This window comes from Liolophura sinensis, chromosome 6 (genome assembly GCF_032854445.1).
Source record: "Liolophura sinensis isolate JHLJ2023 chromosome 6, CUHK_Ljap_v2, whole genome shotgun sequence".
NCBI lineage: Eukaryota > Metazoa > Mollusca > Polyplacophora > Chitonida > Chitonidae > Liolophura > Liolophura sinensis.
In genome coordinates, this window is record NC_088300.1 from 5,716,823 (window position 1) to 5,737,529 (window position 20,707).

General features: G+C 38.4%; 1 protein-coding gene across 1 annotated transcript in view; it reads left to right on the top strand.

Moving 5' to 3' along the window:
* The window catches only part of LOC135469247 (serine/threonine-protein phosphatase 2A 56 kDa regulatory subunit epsilon isoform-like), a 51,383-nt gene that overhangs the window by 26,768 nt on the left and 3,908 nt on the right, over positions 1–20,707 (top strand). Inside the window, 10 exon segments of the mRNA XM_064747844.1 lie at positions 5,251–5,352; positions 5,902–5,994; positions 9,438–9,568; positions 12,494–12,553; positions 14,598–14,674; positions 14,677–14,705; positions 16,998–17,051; positions 17,484–17,534; positions 18,012–18,131; positions 20,266–20,495. Coding sequence (XP_064603914.1) covers positions 5,251–5,352; positions 5,902–5,994; positions 9,438–9,568; positions 12,494–12,553; positions 14,598–14,674; positions 14,677–14,705; positions 16,998–17,051; positions 17,484–17,534; positions 18,012–18,131; positions 20,266–20,495 — 947 coding nt within the window.

Consider the following 20,707-nt stretch of genomic DNA (forward strand, 5'->3'; position numbering starts at 1 on the left):
GAGGCTGTGTTAAATGCTGTTCTCACGATGTCCCTACTGTTAATGAGAGGCAGCCATTTGGCCATGCTGACAGGCTAAAGCTTGCTGCGGAGAGCTCTCGTTGCCATTGTGCTGGGCTGAGGAGTAGTGCCGTTGTCATCATAAGTAACCCAGCCCAAGGCTTATAAGGGGCTAGCTGACCCGGCATCCATCATTTACTCCTTATTTCTCCCCCCAGACAACACTACCAGTAAATTACACATTGAGGGCTTCTCAGTGATACAGATTTATGAACAAACTGTAGACATACATGGTACATGTATAAATGTAACAAATACAGATAAGCCTACCATGCTCAACCTTCCTAAATGTATTATGCAAACATAGCTAAACAGATTTTGTTCTAGATGTATGTGGTACAAGAACATGTGCCATTAAGAAATTGTTATCTATCCTTGTTGTCTTACATGTTTTGTTCATGTGGTAATATGACTGCTTTTTCTAGGCAACGGTTATATGTTTACAGCATGTCTGTCAGTCTGTCACTCTAGTTTTCCTATTTTGAGTATGGTTCATCATATTGAATTAAAATGTACTACATGGCTTCACCATAACAAGCTACAAATTGGATTAAAGTTTTGGACCCCAAGACCAATTTTGACAAAATTGTATCCAGTTTGGTACAAATTTGGACAGTTTTCCAGGCTTTTTTCAGATTGGTTCATCATATTGAATTGGAACTTGGCACTTGACTTTTTGCTTCACCATAGCATATTTGAACATGAGCAGTTTTCCAGACCTTGTTTCTCAGTGGCTCATTGCATTGAAATGAACCTTGGTACATGGCTCCGCTATAACAAGTTACAGATCAAGTTGAGTTTCAGACTCCTGTGTCCAATTTGGAAAAAATTACGGCCATTTTGAATGTTTTTTCCCAAATTGTTCATTGTTTGTGAATTTAAACTTGATAGAAGTGACATGACAAGTTGCAGGTTATGTTTTGAGTGTAAATTTTTAATAATGATATGGCCATTTTAGTTCTGTTAGTTCTGGACATGTATTATCACAGTAGTAGGGGACATATTGCTTTTGCAGTTTTTCCTAAATGCTTGTTCAAAAACTTGACACCAGCTTACATATATATGTAGGTCAGCGTGTTAGTATTAAATGGAGCAAGGATACAGAAACCATGCTCTGAAATGTTTGAATCTTGCGGGTACATTTGGATGTGTTGATGGTGTCAGATGTTGCATTGTGCTAGTGACATAACTGAAGGCTTGTATAGATTGTATGTAAATTTATAGCATCGTCTTAGGTACATTTAACTCTACTTTTACATGTTGCTAGTTCGATGAAGAGCCTTCCTTTTCATACCATGTGTTTAGTTGGCTTGATGGTTTGTTTCCAAATGCCAGGTTTGTGATAAAAGACAATGTTGCCAGCAGTACATGATGATTGAGATGTACATATATACATATCATATACATATAAGCTGGATAGATTAAAGGTCTGCAAACTAGGCCTGTTTGATCAGTAGAATCAGTGTGAAGAAAGACTTATTACATGTACAAGTAGCCAGAGTTGGATGGTGCGAGTATTCTGTCTGTGAAGGGTTACATGTGTATGAACCTTAGTTAATGAATCTAGACAACAATCAGCCGTATTAGTGAGCATGGAATCCCAACTAATTATGCACATGGGTATAATTTGTTTAACTTTGTCTTATAATCAGGACACCAGTGACCTATTCTATCGCCAACCTGTAGAGTGCATGAAGTACTAAGCATACCAGTCATGTATGTTGCACTTCAAGTGATGGGTGTGGTATTTTTTCTGATACTTGTACCATGCTCTAAGAAAGGAGTGGACAGGCTGAAAACATAGACAATACTCGTCTTAAAATTAAGTATAGAGAAATGAATGTGTCCTAAGTTGTATGTAAATGCCTGTTCCCCCTCAAAACTACACCTAGTGCACATGTAAATTTACAGCCCTGTCAAAATCAGAAGTAAATGTTCATTGTGGGTCATGTGGCATTCTCCATGATGTGTCAGTCTTCAGATACTGTAGACTATAACAAAAAACTGATGCCTAATATTTGCCATGAAGTAAACACGTGAAGAAGAGAAGAATTGAAAGTGGTCATTCTGGTTACTTCTGCAAGTTCTGCTACTGTGTGCACAAAATTATCCTAGTATAGGAACCAAAATGTCTAGCTTCAAAAATTGTCTACAGTGTATGACTGCCATCCTTTGAAATACTGAAAAATTAGTATTTTTTTATCCAGTCACTTTAAACACTCATCAGATTTTGTACTCAGTACTTTTTTCTTTAGCCCTACTTTCTCAGAGGTCTTGGCTTAATCTTTTATTGTGTTCATCAGCTGATTGAATGGGAACAGTATCCGTATGACTCTTGTTGGTCTCCATCTGTAATTTGTTTTTGTCTGCCTTGGTATAGCTGCTAGAATCAGTTTGGTCTCTTTGAGCTATATCTGGAGTTCATTTCACGCTACATTTAGAACAATTGCCCTTTTTTTAATCAACATGTGTAGGGTCCTAGTGAAATGTAATTTCCTCTAGTTGAAAATTTTGTTACAGAGTAAACTTGTAATTTCAGATCATTTAAATGCAGCATTATGATCAATACATTGGAGTAACACAGTATGGCAGTATAAAACTAGATTTCGTACACATTTCTCTGACAGTACATATTCTGAAGAATTTAATTGACCGTTTGAAATGAAAGTAAATGGATTGTTTTCATCAGAAAAATAACAAAAATCCGCTAAAAACCCCAGAAAACTCTCACGCCTGAAAGGTACTATGAAAACTGCACCATGTAGTTTTTGAATAATGTTTGTACATTTTCTTAAATAAATAAATTTATCGCCGAAAACATTCACATATTTTCGGATTTTATTGCCATTTCAAAAAGTTATAAATTTGTGACAATGTCCAGTGCCAGTGGAAGCCCTGTAAAATATTCTTGAACATTACATCAAAGAAGAATCGAAGTAAATAAATCACACATTCACACGTACGTCCTTTAAGACTCATCACCATTTGAAAGTGACTTTGTTTGCAGTGAAAATTCAGTGAGACGTAAGCATAACTACTGGGAGCTTCGCCACTTGATTTCACCAAGTCCTGTGCATTACGTTCCTATTTTAATGTTTTAGACATGAGGTAAATTCTGCCTGATGAACGATAACAAAGCATTTATAATATGACATGCAGAACTTCGAATTCCCAATTTTTTTGTTTGTTCAGGGCAAATTTATGTAAATTTAGTGTGAGATGACAGAGGTCAGTAGTTGGTTTCCTCCACCCTTAAAACCGACTCCCGTTGTGTAAGTGAAACATTACAACGTCATTTTTTCAAGTCCAACTCTTGCTGGTTTAGCTGCGACTTAAAGTCCAAAAGTTGTCAGATACCTGATGATGGGTGGTGGTTCACTGAGGACACTCCTGTTCCCTCTACCCATCAACCTGACTAACGTCACATACTTGGCTACAGTGCCCAAGTCCATGGAACTGTCAGTTGATAATTTTTACATGGAGCCGACACAGAATGGATTATGCTACTGGTGCCATTGTAGCTTGTCTAAACCAAGTATACTTTAAATTGCATGTTTCTCATGTGCCACTCGACTATTTGAATGTGACTTCAGGGATGCTGTGTTACTGATAGAAAATTACCATTTGTCCACAAACATATGTTTACAAAATGATGTTTTCCTGTTGTGGTGAGATTGAATGACCAATAGTTATACATCAGCCATCAGGTACTTATACAGCTGTGAAGGGAAACATTGCATTGTTTGAAAGAAACCACTGGGCTTTACAACTACATGTATGTGTGTCTGACTTACCTCCAGAGGTCCTGTAAAACTGCAGTTGAATAACCAGGATTTTGGGGTAAACTAGTTGAACAAGTGTCCATCATCTGAAGTGAATTCACACCTTGGACAATTAAACCATAGAGAAACCTTCCCTCCCCATGTCATTTTGAGTTTTGAATACAGAATTCTTTATTGTGTGAATTACATGTGAGTAATTGTACATGTATATATGGAAAGGAAGATAAACATCATTGTACTCAAGATGTATTGTGATAATGTCTGGTTTCCAAACCTACATGCATATCAATTACAGGTGCAGGTTAGCAGATTGGTGTACCGTTTGTTGGACCTCTGAAGGTGAAAGTAATCATTGAGGTCATGCAGTTATCATTCTTGAAGGGGACTATTTTCACTTTATTAGTATAAAGCCATCATGAAATTAGCAACTAGTGGCCTGTGAACAGAAGGTGTATAGTCAGATATAAGAACATGTACATGTAAAGAGTTGGCAATTCAGCCGTGCTGTGAGCACTTGACCAGGCATACAGCAGGCCTGTTAGGTGGTCATGTTATGTCAGTGTGTGTACATGTACATGGATCAGGAAAAGGGTGACTGTGCAATACAACAGCCAGAATACTCCAGAATTATTCACCTCTTCCAGTGGACGAGCGCATGGGTTAAAACTCCAAGTTATTGACAGACTTAACCACATGATGATATGTGACATGTACTGTAGATGTGCAAGCCATATTAAGGTATAAAGAGCCATATTTAAGTCACGTGAAAACAAATCAAATCTGTTGTGGAACTGGTATTTGGATAGTCTGTATGAGAAGGTCCTGGCAGACAGTGATTTGACCATTTGTCATGGTTATGGGAGGCAAATAATGGGCTAGCTGTATTGATGGGATGGTTAATAGCACTTGTACAACATTACCCATTTACTGTGATGGTCAGTTGATCAGATGGTAGGTAGCCATCACTGAGGCTAATCGAACTATCTGCTTTAGTGGAATAAGTGGGTTAACATCATGATTTAAGATCCCACTTCAGACTGACACATATGATCATGACATTGTTACTAAACATGGACATATCATGATTGAGGACAGATCTGAGTATTACCATTTTATCTCATTTTGTTCCCAGTGATCAAATGATTGATGTACATGTATGTATATGTACAATACAGGTTTGTGTACAGTACATTTTTTCAAGTAGTCAATATTAAGCAGTGATGTTTATTAAAGTTAAAAGAATGTTAGCGAGCGATCGTACTCTCTATCAGTTATGCATGAGATGGTGCAAATTAGAAGGAAATTATGCTAAAGGAAATGAAGAGGTTAAAATAGTGGATGCATACCATCGAACCGTTTAACTCCACTGTGTAGCTTCTATGTATGTTGTTTATTTTTTCTTCTTTCAGATTGCATGTAATATATTTCGGTCACTTCCACCTAATGATAACCCTGACTTTGACCCTGAGGAGGATGACCCCACGCTGGAGGCCTCATGGCCACATTTACAGGTCAGTCATGTCATACGTTCACCTTTACAGGTGTCAAGAATGTGAATGGCTCACATTACTTTTATGTCCTCATTCCCTGTATATTCAACCTTGAATTCTTAATTTTTGTCTTTTCATTTTGATGGCTCGGGCTCTATCATCTTGTCTTGAAAACATGTGATAATGCTAGATGTACTTTTTCACCTTGTGCGGCCTCCACTCTCGTGTACTCCCTGCATATGTACATGATCCAATGATTTCTGGACCTTGTCTTAGACAGGCGAAGATCTGCAGCAACCTGCAAATGGTCATGGGTTTCCTCCGGGCTCTGCCTGGTTTCCTCCCATCATAATGCTGGCCGCCGTGGCATAAGTGAAATATTCTGGAGTATGGCATAAAACACCAATCAAATAAATAAATCTTAGACTAGCATTTAAATATATTTGTTATACTTTAAAGGCTCTTGTACCTGCAGAGTGATGCTGGGAGCTTCATGTACATGTACATGTTAGGTTATAAATGTTCACAGTTTCTCCAGTCTTTATGATTAGAGTTTCTCCTTTTTTTCAGCTTGTTTATGAATTTTTCCTGAGGTTTTTAGAGTCGCCTGATTTTCAGCCCAGTCTGTCAAAAAAATACATAGACCAGAAGTTTGTCCTTCAGGTAAGTTTGTGCTAGTTGTACAAGTATCTCCTGACAGTTGGTGTGTTTTTTTTTTCTGTTGATGTCTGTGTTCTTGCTGGTGGAAGGATCTGTCTATCCTCCCCTCTATCACCGTACAGCACCCAGCCTCGCCTCTCACTGCAATCTTGCAGAGAAGTTGCATAAAAAAGAAAAATATACTTGTAGTTCAACAGATGATACATGCTATTTCACCCTGGGCATTCTGTTGGTTATATGCTCGTTATGTTGTTCAGGTTACATCATATATGATAGGGCTTGTTGACCAGCCTGATTATGACAAATTACGTATTCAGGTAACTTTAGTTTTCTTTTCTCAACTGACCAAAGCCACTCTCTGCTTTTCAGTGGTTAATAGTCTGCTGCACCTTCATTTGTATGAGGACGTGAATCAATGCAGTAGAGACAATGTGAAATCAGTGTGAAGATAGTTATCAAGTGTAAGAACACCTGCATGAATAATGGTCTATTGACAGATATTACATGTCAATCTTGATGACCGCTTATGACGTCTGAGGGAAGTGAGTTGAAGGCCCTTACACCAGCTGGCAGAATGACCCAGGTTCACTGGGACACCTATCTTATCGATTCCACAAGCAAGCCCTACATCAGCTCATTGGCTTTCTTTGTATTTTTGTGAAGAATTTCAAGTCTAGGAGGGTTCATTTTATCAGATAGGCTCTTGAGTGGTGGGCCAACTGAACAAATGTAATCAACAGCCTGGGACGTTCTTTCTGGGGCAGCACAACGTCAGTACATCTCAGCACAGGGGATGCATTGAGCAAGAAAACAGATTGTAATTGCCAGTAATTAACTCTTAGGCCCATGACGGAATTAGGCCTACAGGATAACTTATTCCTGGGAGGCATCTAAGCAGGAAATCAGAGTAACAAATGGTTCTGACAGAGTTTGTCTGCTCAGTGAATTAGCCTAGCTGATGGCAGCCTGGATGCCTGTTTTGTTGGCAGAGCTCTTCTACTCCAGCCACAGCAGGAGTGTTATATGGTAGTGCTTTAGCACTGTACACAGTACTCAAGAAGATACATGTAGCATGGTCAACGTTTTCTCAAATGATCCACTTAAAAATACTGCACAAGATTTATTTAAAGCATGGTGTTAGACTAATGTATCTGTTCAAACTGTATTGTCTCTATTCTGTCCACAAGTGTGCTCCTTCTGTACCAGCATTTGGCCACCAACCTATCCATTGTGAAAGCTTTCAGGGGCAATATTGTCATGTAACCAGTGTCAATGTTTCAGCCTTGTTGGGCACTGTTGTTATTAATGCCCATAGATGGGCTCCCTGCAGAAGCAGTTGGGCTATCACCTCCATTCACTACCTATACTTAAGAGGCCTGCGGTGAGCTAACACTGGAGGGCCGCTACGTAGTACCAGTAACTGCATTAGCTTCCTTACAGTCAAGCTTGATCAAGAGACATTCACCCGAAGGCGCGTTACAAAGGCTCCTGACACATATGTCTGCTGGTGATGTATGGCCACATGCACAACACAGGCACATCTGCATCTGTACATGTACAGTACATGTATGTAACATGTTCATTGTCCTCATGTACATGTACATGTATCTTGTATTTTGCTTTGTTGATAAGCAAGTTGCAAATAACATACATCATCAGCTGTGAAGTTGTCCAACTGGGCAGCATTACTAGCCCAGTAAATAAGACACCCACTCACATAAGGGTTTTGTGTAAATTTCTCATATGTTTACATGTATATTTATTTTGAAAACTGATTAAGTTTTCTTTACAGCTTAGCTAATTTCTAAAATACATACCATATGCATGTGTTCAAATGGAATAGAGGTATGTGTCTTTATAATAGGATGCCAGTTCTACCAATTTCTATTTCTTGGTGATGACTATGAGTACAAAAATACACACTGCTATACAATTTCTCCGTTTGATAATTAAGCATTGTATTATGTACATGTAGCTGTTGTGTCGTCTGTTGTTGAGAAGCTCGGTGAAGGTTTTGGTTAGCAGTGTTTCCTGTATGTTGACCTGTGCCAGCATTCACAAACTTAATTGCCATGAACCTCCACAGTGAAGGGGCTTCAGAGCGAGAATCAAGAAAATACAGTTTATTGGAAACCAGATGTTCTCTACCTGCCTTCAGTTTGCTGGCCTCACACTTTATTGAAGTTGTCTGCAGTGGATAATCTTGGATGGTTTCTCCATGATGACGGCCACATGTATGGATTCCACTTTTCCTCAAGCTCTGGTTTTCAAAATGTGTGCCAGTAGCTTGTCTACGCAGTGATGTTTTAAAATCCATGAGTTCAAATCTCACGGCCACAAGATTGATTCTTATCCTGCACTTTGGTAAAAAGCGGGGGATATTAGTTTAGGTCTGTCTGTCATGCTTTGGTTTTCGTGCAGTAATGCTGGCCTCCGGTATACATGGAGTCAGGTTTGGATAAAGTTCAAGGTTGTGTAACCTCGCATCTCAGCCTTTGACTGGAGGAGAACAGTTTACCCTGACTTGCGAAACACCTGACGGATCCCCCGACAATTTCAAATGTCAGCTTAGAACATTTACAGTCCTGTGTGCATTTTTGATGAAGATTAAAGCTCACCAACATGCAATTGTAGTAAACACCTGGTCTGCCCAAGGATGTAGTTTTATACGTTAATGTTAGGCTTTTACAAGGCACTGTGTTGTAAGTAACAGTTCCTTTTGACATTATCCCTGATGTCAGGATTTCCTTCAATAAGTCAGAGTTTTATTTCATATCAAATATCACTTATAGTATTATATTTGAGATATTTCCCGACCAGATGTCATGAAGTTGAAAAAGAAAAATTTAGTTTGATGATGTTTCCAACTGATCTCAGTAGAGTGACTTCATAATACATATGTAGTGAACTTAAAACATTTTAATACATTCCTACCTGCACAACATCATACAATACATCTAGAAATCCTGGTTTGATGGTGTATAAGTAACGTAAGTCATTTATTCTAGAGAGAACAATGTTGTCGAATATGTACCGGTACATGCCATTTGTAAGCGATGTTGAAGAATAATAGTATTTTTATTCATATTGATGAGCCACTTCTCAGCAATGTCTCTTTCACTGGTTAACTATGTTTAGAGCCACATTTACCCTGGTGTAATTTGTCTTTTCATATCATCAAATTTGACTAGTTAAGTGAAAGTGATTAGTTGCATTCACATGATGTGAAAATGGTAACAGTCGTATAATGTAGAATGGCACAAATCATATGAAATAGCATTTGTCCTTGTTTCTGTTGGCTGTTTGAACTCCAGGAGTCATTGCGACAAATTGCACTGTGGGAATGTGTTAACACATATATATGTGGTGGTAAGCACCAGTTATTGATTGACAAAGACTTTCCTTGCCCATTATTGATGTGTGGATTGTTGGTTATTTACTTTCAGCTACTGGATTTGTTCGACAGTGAAGATCCAAGGGAGAGAGATTTTCTAAAGACAGTTCTCCATAGAATCTATGGCAAGTTTTTAGGTCTCAGGGCTTTTATCAGGAAACAAATAAACAATATTTTCCTTAGGTAAGTCAAGTGATTTTCTTACTTGTTTCATTGTTCACTGTTTTAATATTTGTTTTGTATTGCTAGCGTCTGCATGTGTGTTAGTTGAAGATGGACATGTGTGAGTTTGTCCTATCAGTTGTAACCAGTGGTCATATTTGCTGTATCTACTGTGTCATGCCACAGCCCCGTTAGTGTAACCATTGGTCATGTTAACTGTATCTGTTGTCATTCTACTGTTCTGTCAGTGTAATCGTTGGTCATGTTCACTGTATCTACTGTGTCGTGTCACTGACCTGTCAGTGGTCATGTTCACTGTATCTACTGTGTCGTGTCATGGACCTGTCAGTGGTCATGTTCCCTGTATCTACTGTGTTGTGTCATGGACCTGTCCGTGGTCATGTTCACTTTATCTGTATGTCCTGTCACGGACCTGTCAGTGGTCATGTTCACTTTATCTGCATGTCCTGTCACGGACCTGTCAGTGGTCATGTTCACTGTATCTACTGTGTCATGTCAGGGACCTGTCAGTGGTGATGCTCACTGTATCTACTGTGTCGTGTCATGGACCTGTCAGTGGTCATGTTCACTTTATCTGCATGTCCTGTCATGGACCTGTCAGTGGTCATGTTCATTTTATCTGCATGTCCTGTCACGGACCTGTCAGTGGTCATGTTCACTGTATCTACTGTGTCGTGTGACGGACCTGTCAGTGGTGATGCTCACTGTATCTACTGTGTCATGTCATGGACCTGTCAGTGGTCATGTTCACTGTACCGGTATCTATGTGGCATGTCAGGGACTGTCAGTGGTCATGTTCACTGTACTGGTATCTGCGTGTCATGTCACGGACCTGTCAGTGGTCTTGTTCACTGTATCTACTGTGTCATGTTAGGGACCTGTCAGTGATCATGTTCACTGTATCTACTGTGTCGTGTCACGGACCTGTCAGTGGTCATGTTTACTGTATCTACTGTGTCGTGTCATGGACCTGTCAGTGGTCATGTTCTTTGTATTTACTGTGTCATGTCACGGACCTGTCAGTGGTCATGTTCACTGTTCCGGTGTCTATGTGTCATGTCAGGGACCTGTCAGTGATCATGTTCACTGTATCTACTGTGTCGTGTCACGGACCTGTCAGTGGTGATGCTCACTGTATCTACTGTGTCATGTCATGGACCTGTCAGTGGTCATGTTCACTGTATCTACTGTGTCGTGTCACAGACCTGTCAGTGGTCATGTTTACTGTATCTACTGTGTCGTGTCATGGACCTGTCAGTGGTCATGTTCACTGTATCTACTGTGTCGTGTCATGGACCTGTCAGTGGTCATGTTTACTGTATCTACTGTGTCGTGTCATGGACCTGTCAGTGGTCATGTTCACTGTATCTACTGTGTCGTGTCATGGACCTGTCAGTGGTCATGTTCCCTGTATCTACTGTGTTGTGTCATGGACCTGTCCGTGGTCATGTTCACTTTATCTGCATGTCCTGTCACGGACCTGTCAGTGGTCATGTTCACTGTATCTGCTGTGTCGTGTCACAGACCTGTCAGTGGTCATGTTTACTGTATCTGCTGTGTCGTGTCACAGACCTGTCAGTGGTCATGTTCACTGTACTGGTGTCTATGTGTCATGTCAGGGACCTGTCAGTGATCATGTTCACTGTATCTACTGTGTCGTGTCACAGACCTGTCAGTGGTCATGTTCACTGTACCGGTATTTACGTGTCATGTCATGGACCTGTCAGTGGTCATGTTCATTGTATCTACTGTGTCGTGTCACGGACCTATCAGTGGTCAGGGACCTGTCAGTGGTCATGTTCACTGTATCTACTGTGTCGTGTCACAGACCTGTCAGTGATCATGTTCAGTGTACTGGTGTCTAGTGTCCTGTCACGGACCTGTCAGTGGTCATGTTTACTGTATCTACTGTGTCGTGTCACGGACCTGTCAGTGGTCATGTTCACTGTATCTACTGTGTCGTGTCATGGACCTGTCAGTGGTCATGTTTACTGTATCTACTGTGTCGTGTCACGGACCTGTCAGTGGTCATGTTCACTGTATATACTGTGCCATGTCAGGGACCTGTCAGTGGTCCTGTTCACTGTATCTACTGTGTCGTGTCACGGACCTGTCAGTGGTCATGTTCACTGTATCTGCTGTGTCATGTCAGGGACCTGTCAGTGGTCATGTTCACTGTATCTACTGTGTCATGTCACGGACCTGTCAGTGGTCATGTTCACTGTATCTACTGTGTCGTGTCATGGACCTGTCAGTGGTCATGTTCACTGTACCGGTATTTACGTGTCATGTCATGGACCTGTCAGTGGTCATGTTCATTGTATCTACTGTGTCGTGTCACGGACCTATCAGTGGTCAGGGACCTGTCAGTGGTCATGTTCTTTGTATCTACTGTGTCGTGTCACGGACCTGTCAGTGATCATGTTCACTGTACCGGTATTTACGTGTCCTGTCATGGACCTGTCAGTGGTCATGTTCATTGTATCTACCATGTCACTCCAAGTTTCTGTCAGTGTAATTATTGATCATGTTCACTGTATCTACTGTGTCTGTTCTGTTCATTCAGTGTAACCAGTGGTCATGTTGACTGAGCTATTTTATCATGCATTTGTAAACTGTACCAAATAATCTTGTCAGCTGAAACAAGCTGTCTTGTTTGCTGTAACTACTGTGCTGTGCTACATCTTGTCAACTTAAAGCCCAGGTCATGTTAACTGTAGAGACTGTTTTATGCCACTGTTTATTAGATTTGAACTTTATTAACCTTTGCGACACTTGCGCCATTAATTCTTGATACTGTGTCTTTATTCCCAAACCCTGGATTGAGTAAAATGATATGAAATATGTAGCCATGAAAAACCTTGTTGTCCTTACGTTGCTTTTTTTGAACAGCATCATGTGAGTTTTCCTGTATGTCCTTTCCAGGTTCATATATGAAACAGAACAGTTCAATGGGGTTGGGGAATTACTGGAAATTTTAGGCAGGTGGGTATCCTGAAAATAGGTAATGTAAAAAGCAGTGTCAGAATTCTGTCCTTGGACATTTTTAACTGTATTTCAGGGTCAGGATCACTTCAGCTTTCTGCTCTCATGAGCCAACGCTAATGCTGTTCATATGTTTACCACATTGTAGGCTGTAGTTAATTATGGACGTAAGCCAGTGTAACATATACCCCATAATCTCAGTAGTGGACAAAATCCAGAGATTTTGTGTACAGAGCCAAGAAATCTATCAAATCATTAGTGGTGAGGTGCTAGCTTTCATTTCACCTTCTCACACTGTAGTCTCGAAGTGAAGCAGCTTGTGTGGCAGACAGGTCCATGCTATAGTACAATGTAGGTGTATTTTACCTGTATTCTCATTCCTGTCCTATACATGTGCATATAGCCCAAGTGGCTGGATTGATCCTATGGCTGGTGTGGCACTGTTACGTTTTCTTAGCCTGTTGCCATTGATTGGTAATGTTAGTCTGTATTGAAGGCAATATTAGAGTTTTTCTCCGAGAATTTTATTGATTTGAACATGCTCACGCACACTTTATTTTTCTGCATGGTTTCATTGTGAAAATTCTGCTGCATTAAAACCATTCAGATTTATATGAAAAGATGAGGTATATGGACACAATCCAATAATAAACTTCAACCTTACATGCATGTATATTGATTTAGGCTTTCCTACCTGTACATCCTGGTTAAAGTGTCTTGTAACAGGCTGGGTATGATATCCCAAGGTATGCCTCTTGCTTCCTCACATTACTATATATTTCCATGGAAAGGCGTGGTAGTGTTATTCTGAGAGCAATGTGTAATTTCCTAAGCAACACCGGGTTTTAACCTGATGTGGGTTAAGTGAATATATGTAGGTTGTAAATGTGGCCATGTGGAACTCTTGTTAACACCATTCAAAACAGATGTGGAAAAACAACTTCAAACAAGGTCTGATTTGTAGTCCCTCATTTTTCTAAAGAGTTTGAACATCAAAATTATATCAAAGAATTTGCATCTCAACCTGTTGGTAAAAGAAATGCCTGTGCTAGGTTTTCTATTGTACAAGGTTAGATGTGAACATTCTGTTGTCATGTACATTGTACATTGTAAGGTGCATTTAATCAGCGTTATTTTGAATGGCAAATGGAGACCAGAAGCTTGTTTCCTTATGCTGTTTCCTGTCAGTTTCATAAAATGAGGAGTTGAGCAGTACTGTGCACCTCTAGCATTATTTAAGATTATCTTTTTTTACCCTTATTTTCTCATCTCCAGGCTGTGTATGCTTTATCCAGTTATTTTAAGTTGTTTTATAATTGGAACCCACATGGTTTCTGTAACCTTTGGTCTAATAGACCAAAACAAGTGCCGAAGTGCCTGAAACATCAGTTTTGTTGAATTTGAGTCATATTAACATGACTACATTTGATCATTAACATATTTTTCTGAATATTTAAGAAAGCAACACCTATAGGGTTTCCTATTATTTTTGTTGAATATGAATATACAGATTGTGGTTTTTGTTTTCAAAGGATTGTTTTCTCAATAATTCTTTGATGGTATAGATATTCATCAGAAGCTTGCTTGTTTGTTTGTTGCCATAAGTTACTATCCCCTTCTATCAGCATAGATATATCATTTGTGATACAAACATTTGTCAGATGCCAAGGTCAAGCTATTTGATGTGAAATGTTTCTCTTGTGAATATGAACAAATACAAGTGAACACGTACCTCTACATCTTGTAATACCTTAAATGATCATAAATTTTGTCCATGACTAACTTGCCCATTTTTCCTGATTGTGAAAGTTCTACTGAGTTTAGAAAGTTGTTTTGAGGTTTGCTTTGAACATGGGATGATATATTTCTGGAAAATAGTAAGTTTCAGCACCAAAAATAATATTTTGTAACATTAATTTGCCTCTAAAAATGCACTTTTGTGGGCGAAATTTTTAGATAATTTAGAGTGTGTGGAGGTGTATTCATGTGGTGAAAATAACACGTCACCAGTTAAAAACCTTGTTTAACATTTTGTTGTCTTCAGCATCATTAATGGATTTGCTTTACCACTGAAGACTGAACATAAGCAGTTTCTTATCAAAGTTCTAATACCCCTTCACAAGCCCGGAGTCTCAGCCTATACCATGCACAGGTAAGAAAAATCTAGATTTTGTCATTGAGGACGCCAGTATGATGTGAAGTTAGAACTGACATATGGAGGGTAGCACTGTGATGCAAAATTGAATTGATATGTTGAGGACAACATTGTGTGATGAAATTAGAACGAACACATGGAGGGCTGCAATGTGATGCAAAAATGGAATGATATGTTGGGGACAACATTGTGTGATGAAATTAGAATGAACACATGGAGGGCTTGCAATGTGATGCAAAATTGGAATTGATATGTTGAGGACAACATTGTGTGATGAAATTAGAACGAACACATGGAGGGCTGCAATGTGATGCAAAAATGAATTGATATGTTGGGACAACATTGTGTGATGAAATTAGAAATGAACACATGAGGGTAGCACTGTGATGCAAAAATGGAATTGATATGTTGAGGACAACATTGTGTGATGAAATTAGAACGAACACATGGAGGGCTGCAATGTGATGCAAAAATGGAATTGATATGTTGGGGACAACATTGTGTGATGAAATTAGAACGAACACATGGAGGGTAGCACTGTGATGCAAAATTGGAATTGATATGTTGAGGACAGCACTGTGTGATGAAGTTAGAACTGACACATTGAGGGTTGTACTGTGTTATAAAGTGAGAATTGATCCATTGAAGACAGCACTGTTTAAGGAATTTAGAATTAACACATTGAGGACAGCGCTGTGATGTGAAGTCAGTGTGTTTTTTTGTGTCTGATTAACTGTACAAAAAAAAGTCATGAAAACTATATTTGGTCTTACTGCTGATGTAAATTTATTTGAAGGTAGTTTTCTCTTTTAAGAAATGCAAACTAATAGCTTCCTGAGAAAAGATTAACACGTAGACATGCAGCCTGTCATCAGGTATGGAAAGTACATGTAGGTTATTTTGTGTCTGAGACAAAGAACATTACATAGAAGATTATTTAAACAAGGTTATTTTCTAACATGTATAAATAATTCATTACCATGATCACTGACACGAAGTCAGTATCAGAATCATGCCAGTTTGTCACGTGATCTGTGTAATTCTGAACGTGTCATTGCACGAAGAAGGCAGTTTTGTAATTGCTTAGTCAGTAGCCACTACTGTGTTTCTTCAGCTGAGGATGCTTACAGCAGTGCAGTGGAGAATAGTTAAGCTCTTGTACAGTTAAATGGGTTATGGCTTGTCGCATGCAAATTCTTTTAAATGCGTCGGCTGATTAAAAGCTGGTCAATAAGATATTCTTCTCGCTTGTCTGATGCATAGTTGTTCAGTTGTGTATATATCTTGCAAGACTAAATAAATAATACCACAAACAGAGAATGCATTAACTCATATGACTCATTATAATCAGATGCTTGGTTTGGAAGAGTTGTCTCCCCGCAGAGATATTTATTTAAGACTGGAGCTATTGAATGTTATCGATACAGAAGAACTTTGGCTTAAGGATACTAGAAGCTCTCGAGTGAAATTTTGCCATTTTTTGTTTATTTCAGGTTTTGATCCTCTTTTTTTCTTATCATTCCTCTGAATTAAAGGTGAATTTTAAACGCCATAAATTTGCAAACGAGTTAATGACGAATTTTGTCACATATGAGGCTCATCAAGACATTTCAGATGGTAATTTTCTGCCTTTCTGTTTTTGAGATAGTCATGTGGTAGAATACTTCTATTTGGCTTATTTTTCAACATAATTTTTCACTCATCTAGCTGAATACTTAAGCTGAAGAAAAGGTGTTACACATTTTGATATCTTTTCTGGGTTTGAAGATATTAATAAAAGATCAAAATGTCCAAGACTTTGAACATTTTGAAAGTTTTAACTTTAAATGATCACTCAAAAAAATATCATGTGAATGTTGGAAATATTTGGAACTATTTTATAGTTTAAATGCTAAACTATGCTCTTGGATAAATCAAGTTCGAAATTGGCAAAAAAAATAGCATTTTAAAAACTTTTTCTTTACCATTTACTCTTTATTTTTACTAATATGAAAGTTGGATAAATTATGAAAGTATTTTTGAAATCAGCAATTTTCAGCAAAAAACTTACAGTGTGTAAGTATATATGTATGTATATATATACACACACACAGGCACACACACACGCACACATATGACTGTTCTGTCAATATTTTGCTCTATACGAGGCAAAATGCAGAATTTTGCTTGAAGCGCTCTAGTATCCCCAAGGTATTTTTTTTTATTTAAGAAGTAAGGAGTGGTAATGTTGTGAATGTTTGGAATAAAATTTGAATTAGAATTAAAACATGTTCTGTCTTCAATTTTCAGTTGGCCTATTGTGTGGTACAATTCTTAGAGAAGGATGCTACACTTACGGAAGAGGTATGTATCTCCAACTAATGTAGCAGTGGAGTATTTATTTTGCAGCTATGTCACATGACCCCTGTGGTTCATTTTAGACCTACATGTATGAGTGGCCAGACAGGTTATCTTCTGTGCTTACTATTGCCGGTACAGCCCCTTAAAAATGTGTAACTGTTTGATGACTAGATATGGAAACATGTGAAGATCACATTTGTTTGAAGCAGTTATAACTTTAATATGTTGTTGTCGTTGAATCCAAAAGTTTATAAAACAAATATTTGAGAGGTTTTGTCCAGTCTTTAACTGCTTGTCCATCTTGCCATTTTACCGTAAAGAGAATCAGACGTGATATACATCTGTTTCTTGGATAAAGATCACCCAGCATGAATTAATTGGAACATGGGTATTATTGCTACTAACCTTTATGTTTATTCCACGTTATGTTTGTAGGTCATTAAAGGGTTATTAAAGTTTTGGCCAAAGACATGCAGTCAGAAGGAGGTAAGCAAAATTGTGTGTCATCTCTTGGGTATGTATATGGTAATCAGTGCACTTGATGAATTAAATAGGCACAGCTCCGTGTGCTCGGAACCAAAGTGCTCAGAGTGAATATTGAAGCCTATAAGAAAATAGACATGCTCACATGGCTAAGATGAGGTGGTTGATGGACTCAACTTTGCCCATTATTACAGGCCTTATGGTATAAAGTGAATGATTGGCAGTTTACTATATTCAGTAAAATTACTTTGCTTACTTTGACATTGATTTAATTCTGTGTAGTAATGTAGCCAGTTAATTCATTTCTGTTACATTATATGCACCTATTGTTGATCATAACGGACCTATAAATTAACCATATTGTAGGTTATTTTAATAAGTCTGTGTACATATAGGATACATTCATATACATGTACTTAATGCGTGACTGTGTCAATATTATATATATTAGATATATAGACTATATTTTCTGTCTGTCAGGTGATGTTTTTAGGAGAGACAGAGGAGATCCTAGACGTCATAGAACCTCAACAGTTTCAGAAAGTTATGGAAGCCCTTTTCCGTCAGATATCGCGCTGTGTCTCCAGTCCTCATTTTCAGGTGAAATAAAAGTGTCGTGTACTGTAGTTTGCCAAAAATGTAGGCATATAAAGGGAAGAAGGTACTTTTTAAAGCGTAGATTAGAGGAAACCGGAAAAGATTGAAAACAGAAACTTTGATATGTACTGAGGTCAGGGACTCCTAGAAGTTGAGTTTTTTGGATCACCATAACCTGCAATATTTGCTGTTCGCTATAATGTATAATGCCAGTCATTGATATATCATGCTGATTGCGCACCACACACATGTACACTGCTCAAAGTATTCAACATACTGCAGAGATCAAGTCCAGCTCCTGCTGGCTTCCTCTCCTGAGCCGATAGGGGTGTTCCTGTGTCTTATTTACAGCTAGGGATCATGTTAAAAATTATTGAATATAGGTGACATAATAAAAGTGGTAAGTGAAAGACAGCACCTGACTAATGTTCATGTCCATTGAAAGTATCTAAAACAGGCATTTTTTTTTAGATTTTTTTCAACCGAGTAAAAGCTTTGACACAGACAGCTTCAGCATGTCTCCATTATAGAGAGCAAGGTGATTTCACTTTTACTCTAGCTCTCTAACGTCGAAGGTGAAAGCAGCTAAGCAGTAGCCCATGGCAGATAAAAGTTGTTTTTGAAGTTTAGGCATACTGGAAGAATATTTCTTCACTGCTTGAACTGTAGGAACAGTTCCATTTAGAAGGAACTCCAGCGACCGTGTTTAGATAGCCTAGATAGCAGATGCTCAGGTGGGGAAGAGTTGTGCTGGGGATTTTAACCCCTATTAAATGTTTACAAAATTACAATAGGATTGTTGTACAACTAGATTCATGCTCAATTCTGAAACAAATGGAAATAAATATATGTACCACTGATCTAGGCATTTGACTGTCGCTGGATTTTATGCTTCAGTTTTGTATCGGTGGCTTCTAAGATGAAAGCATTGCTGACCTAGTTATCGCGGATGTCACCTCGGCTTGAACACCGCGTTTCAGTAATTTTACTGTATTTTTTAAAGAGAAAAAAAAGTCCCTTGTATGTGAGAAAGACGAAGGAGCAAAATTTAAATTCTTCAGCTGTAATAAATTCCAAAAAAATGTATATATCATAATATTTAATCTGGGATTAATATAACATGAATTTTAAATGTTGTTCGTTGAGATGCTGTCTTCTCATTCCTACAAAGCTTGGACATCAATAATGAGTTTGGCACTGACTCTCATATTTGTTATTTAGAAAATGGTGATTAAATGCTAAAATGAACGACAAAAAATGTAGTTGGTGAGACGAATGCAATTTTGAGCCGAGACGGTATGCTACTGTCTGACATAAATTGTGATACCATTGTTGAATGTTACATGGCTTGTTAATCAACTAATTTTACATCTGTCGTGGGCCATAAATAATACAGACCTACTGCACAACACTTTGTGAAATGGCCCTCGGCTACCCTCTTTCTGTAGGATCTCAAAATGATGTTTTATGCAGTAGCTCTGTGTTATCATATATCACTTCATGGAGTGAATGGGTAAAGGCTACGTCACAGCTTAGGTCAGGCAATCTGATAGCAACGTGTTTGATTGGATAAAATTCTCAAGATGGCTGCCTCGACTCACACCAGCCATTTGTACAGTATTGTCATTTTGTTCTACATGTTATTAGGTGAAGTCTCATTAAAATGATAAAGTATGATACTGTTTAGAAAGTTTGAGTATCCTGCTTTCGATTGAAATATGTTTTAACCATGTGCTATCTTGTCCTTTAATAAATAACATACATATATGTTCTACATATATGTAAAAAAATGTTTGGCAAGGATTACAGTAGTAGGCATCAGCTGAGGTACAATTCTCATAATCAGAGACAAAAATTGTTTACCTTACTCAGCAAAAACCTTCCCTTGGATACATTTGAGTGAAACACCTCTGTGATGAAATGTACATGTACATGTATACATATTTGATAGAAGATACTATGTAATGTACATGGAGAACGTACAGGTAAACACAGTTACACATCTATTACTTGCTTAAAACCAGTTATCAAAATGTTATTTCTGTTGTCTCCATCTTTATTCCCATGTGATATATATTTGAAAGTGTGAACTTTGACAATAAGTGTCATGTTTTAAGTTTTCTGGTTTTGTCTCCAGGTGGCTGAGCGCGCCTTGTACTACTGGAACAACGAGTACATCATGAGTCTGATAGAGGAGAACTCCAATGTGATACTTCCCATCATGTTCCCAGCCCTCTACAAAATCTCCAAGGAACACTGGAACCAAACCATAGTGGCCCTGGTTTACAATGTGCTCAAAACATTCATGGAGATGAACAGCAAACTGTTCGATGAGCTAACAGCCAACTACAAGGCAGAGAGGCAGAAGTAAGTCACTTTGCCTGAAGTAGTACCTCCCAGGTCATTGCTAGTCCATTTCTGTACACATAAATTTGTATTTCAAAGGGTTTCAGTGCTCAGGTACTGGTGTAAAACATCAATCTAATAAATAACTCAATTTTTCTTTCACAGCAGTGAATAGTCACAACATTATGACTTGAACAAAATCGCCAGAAACAAATTGATTATTCTCAATTTTT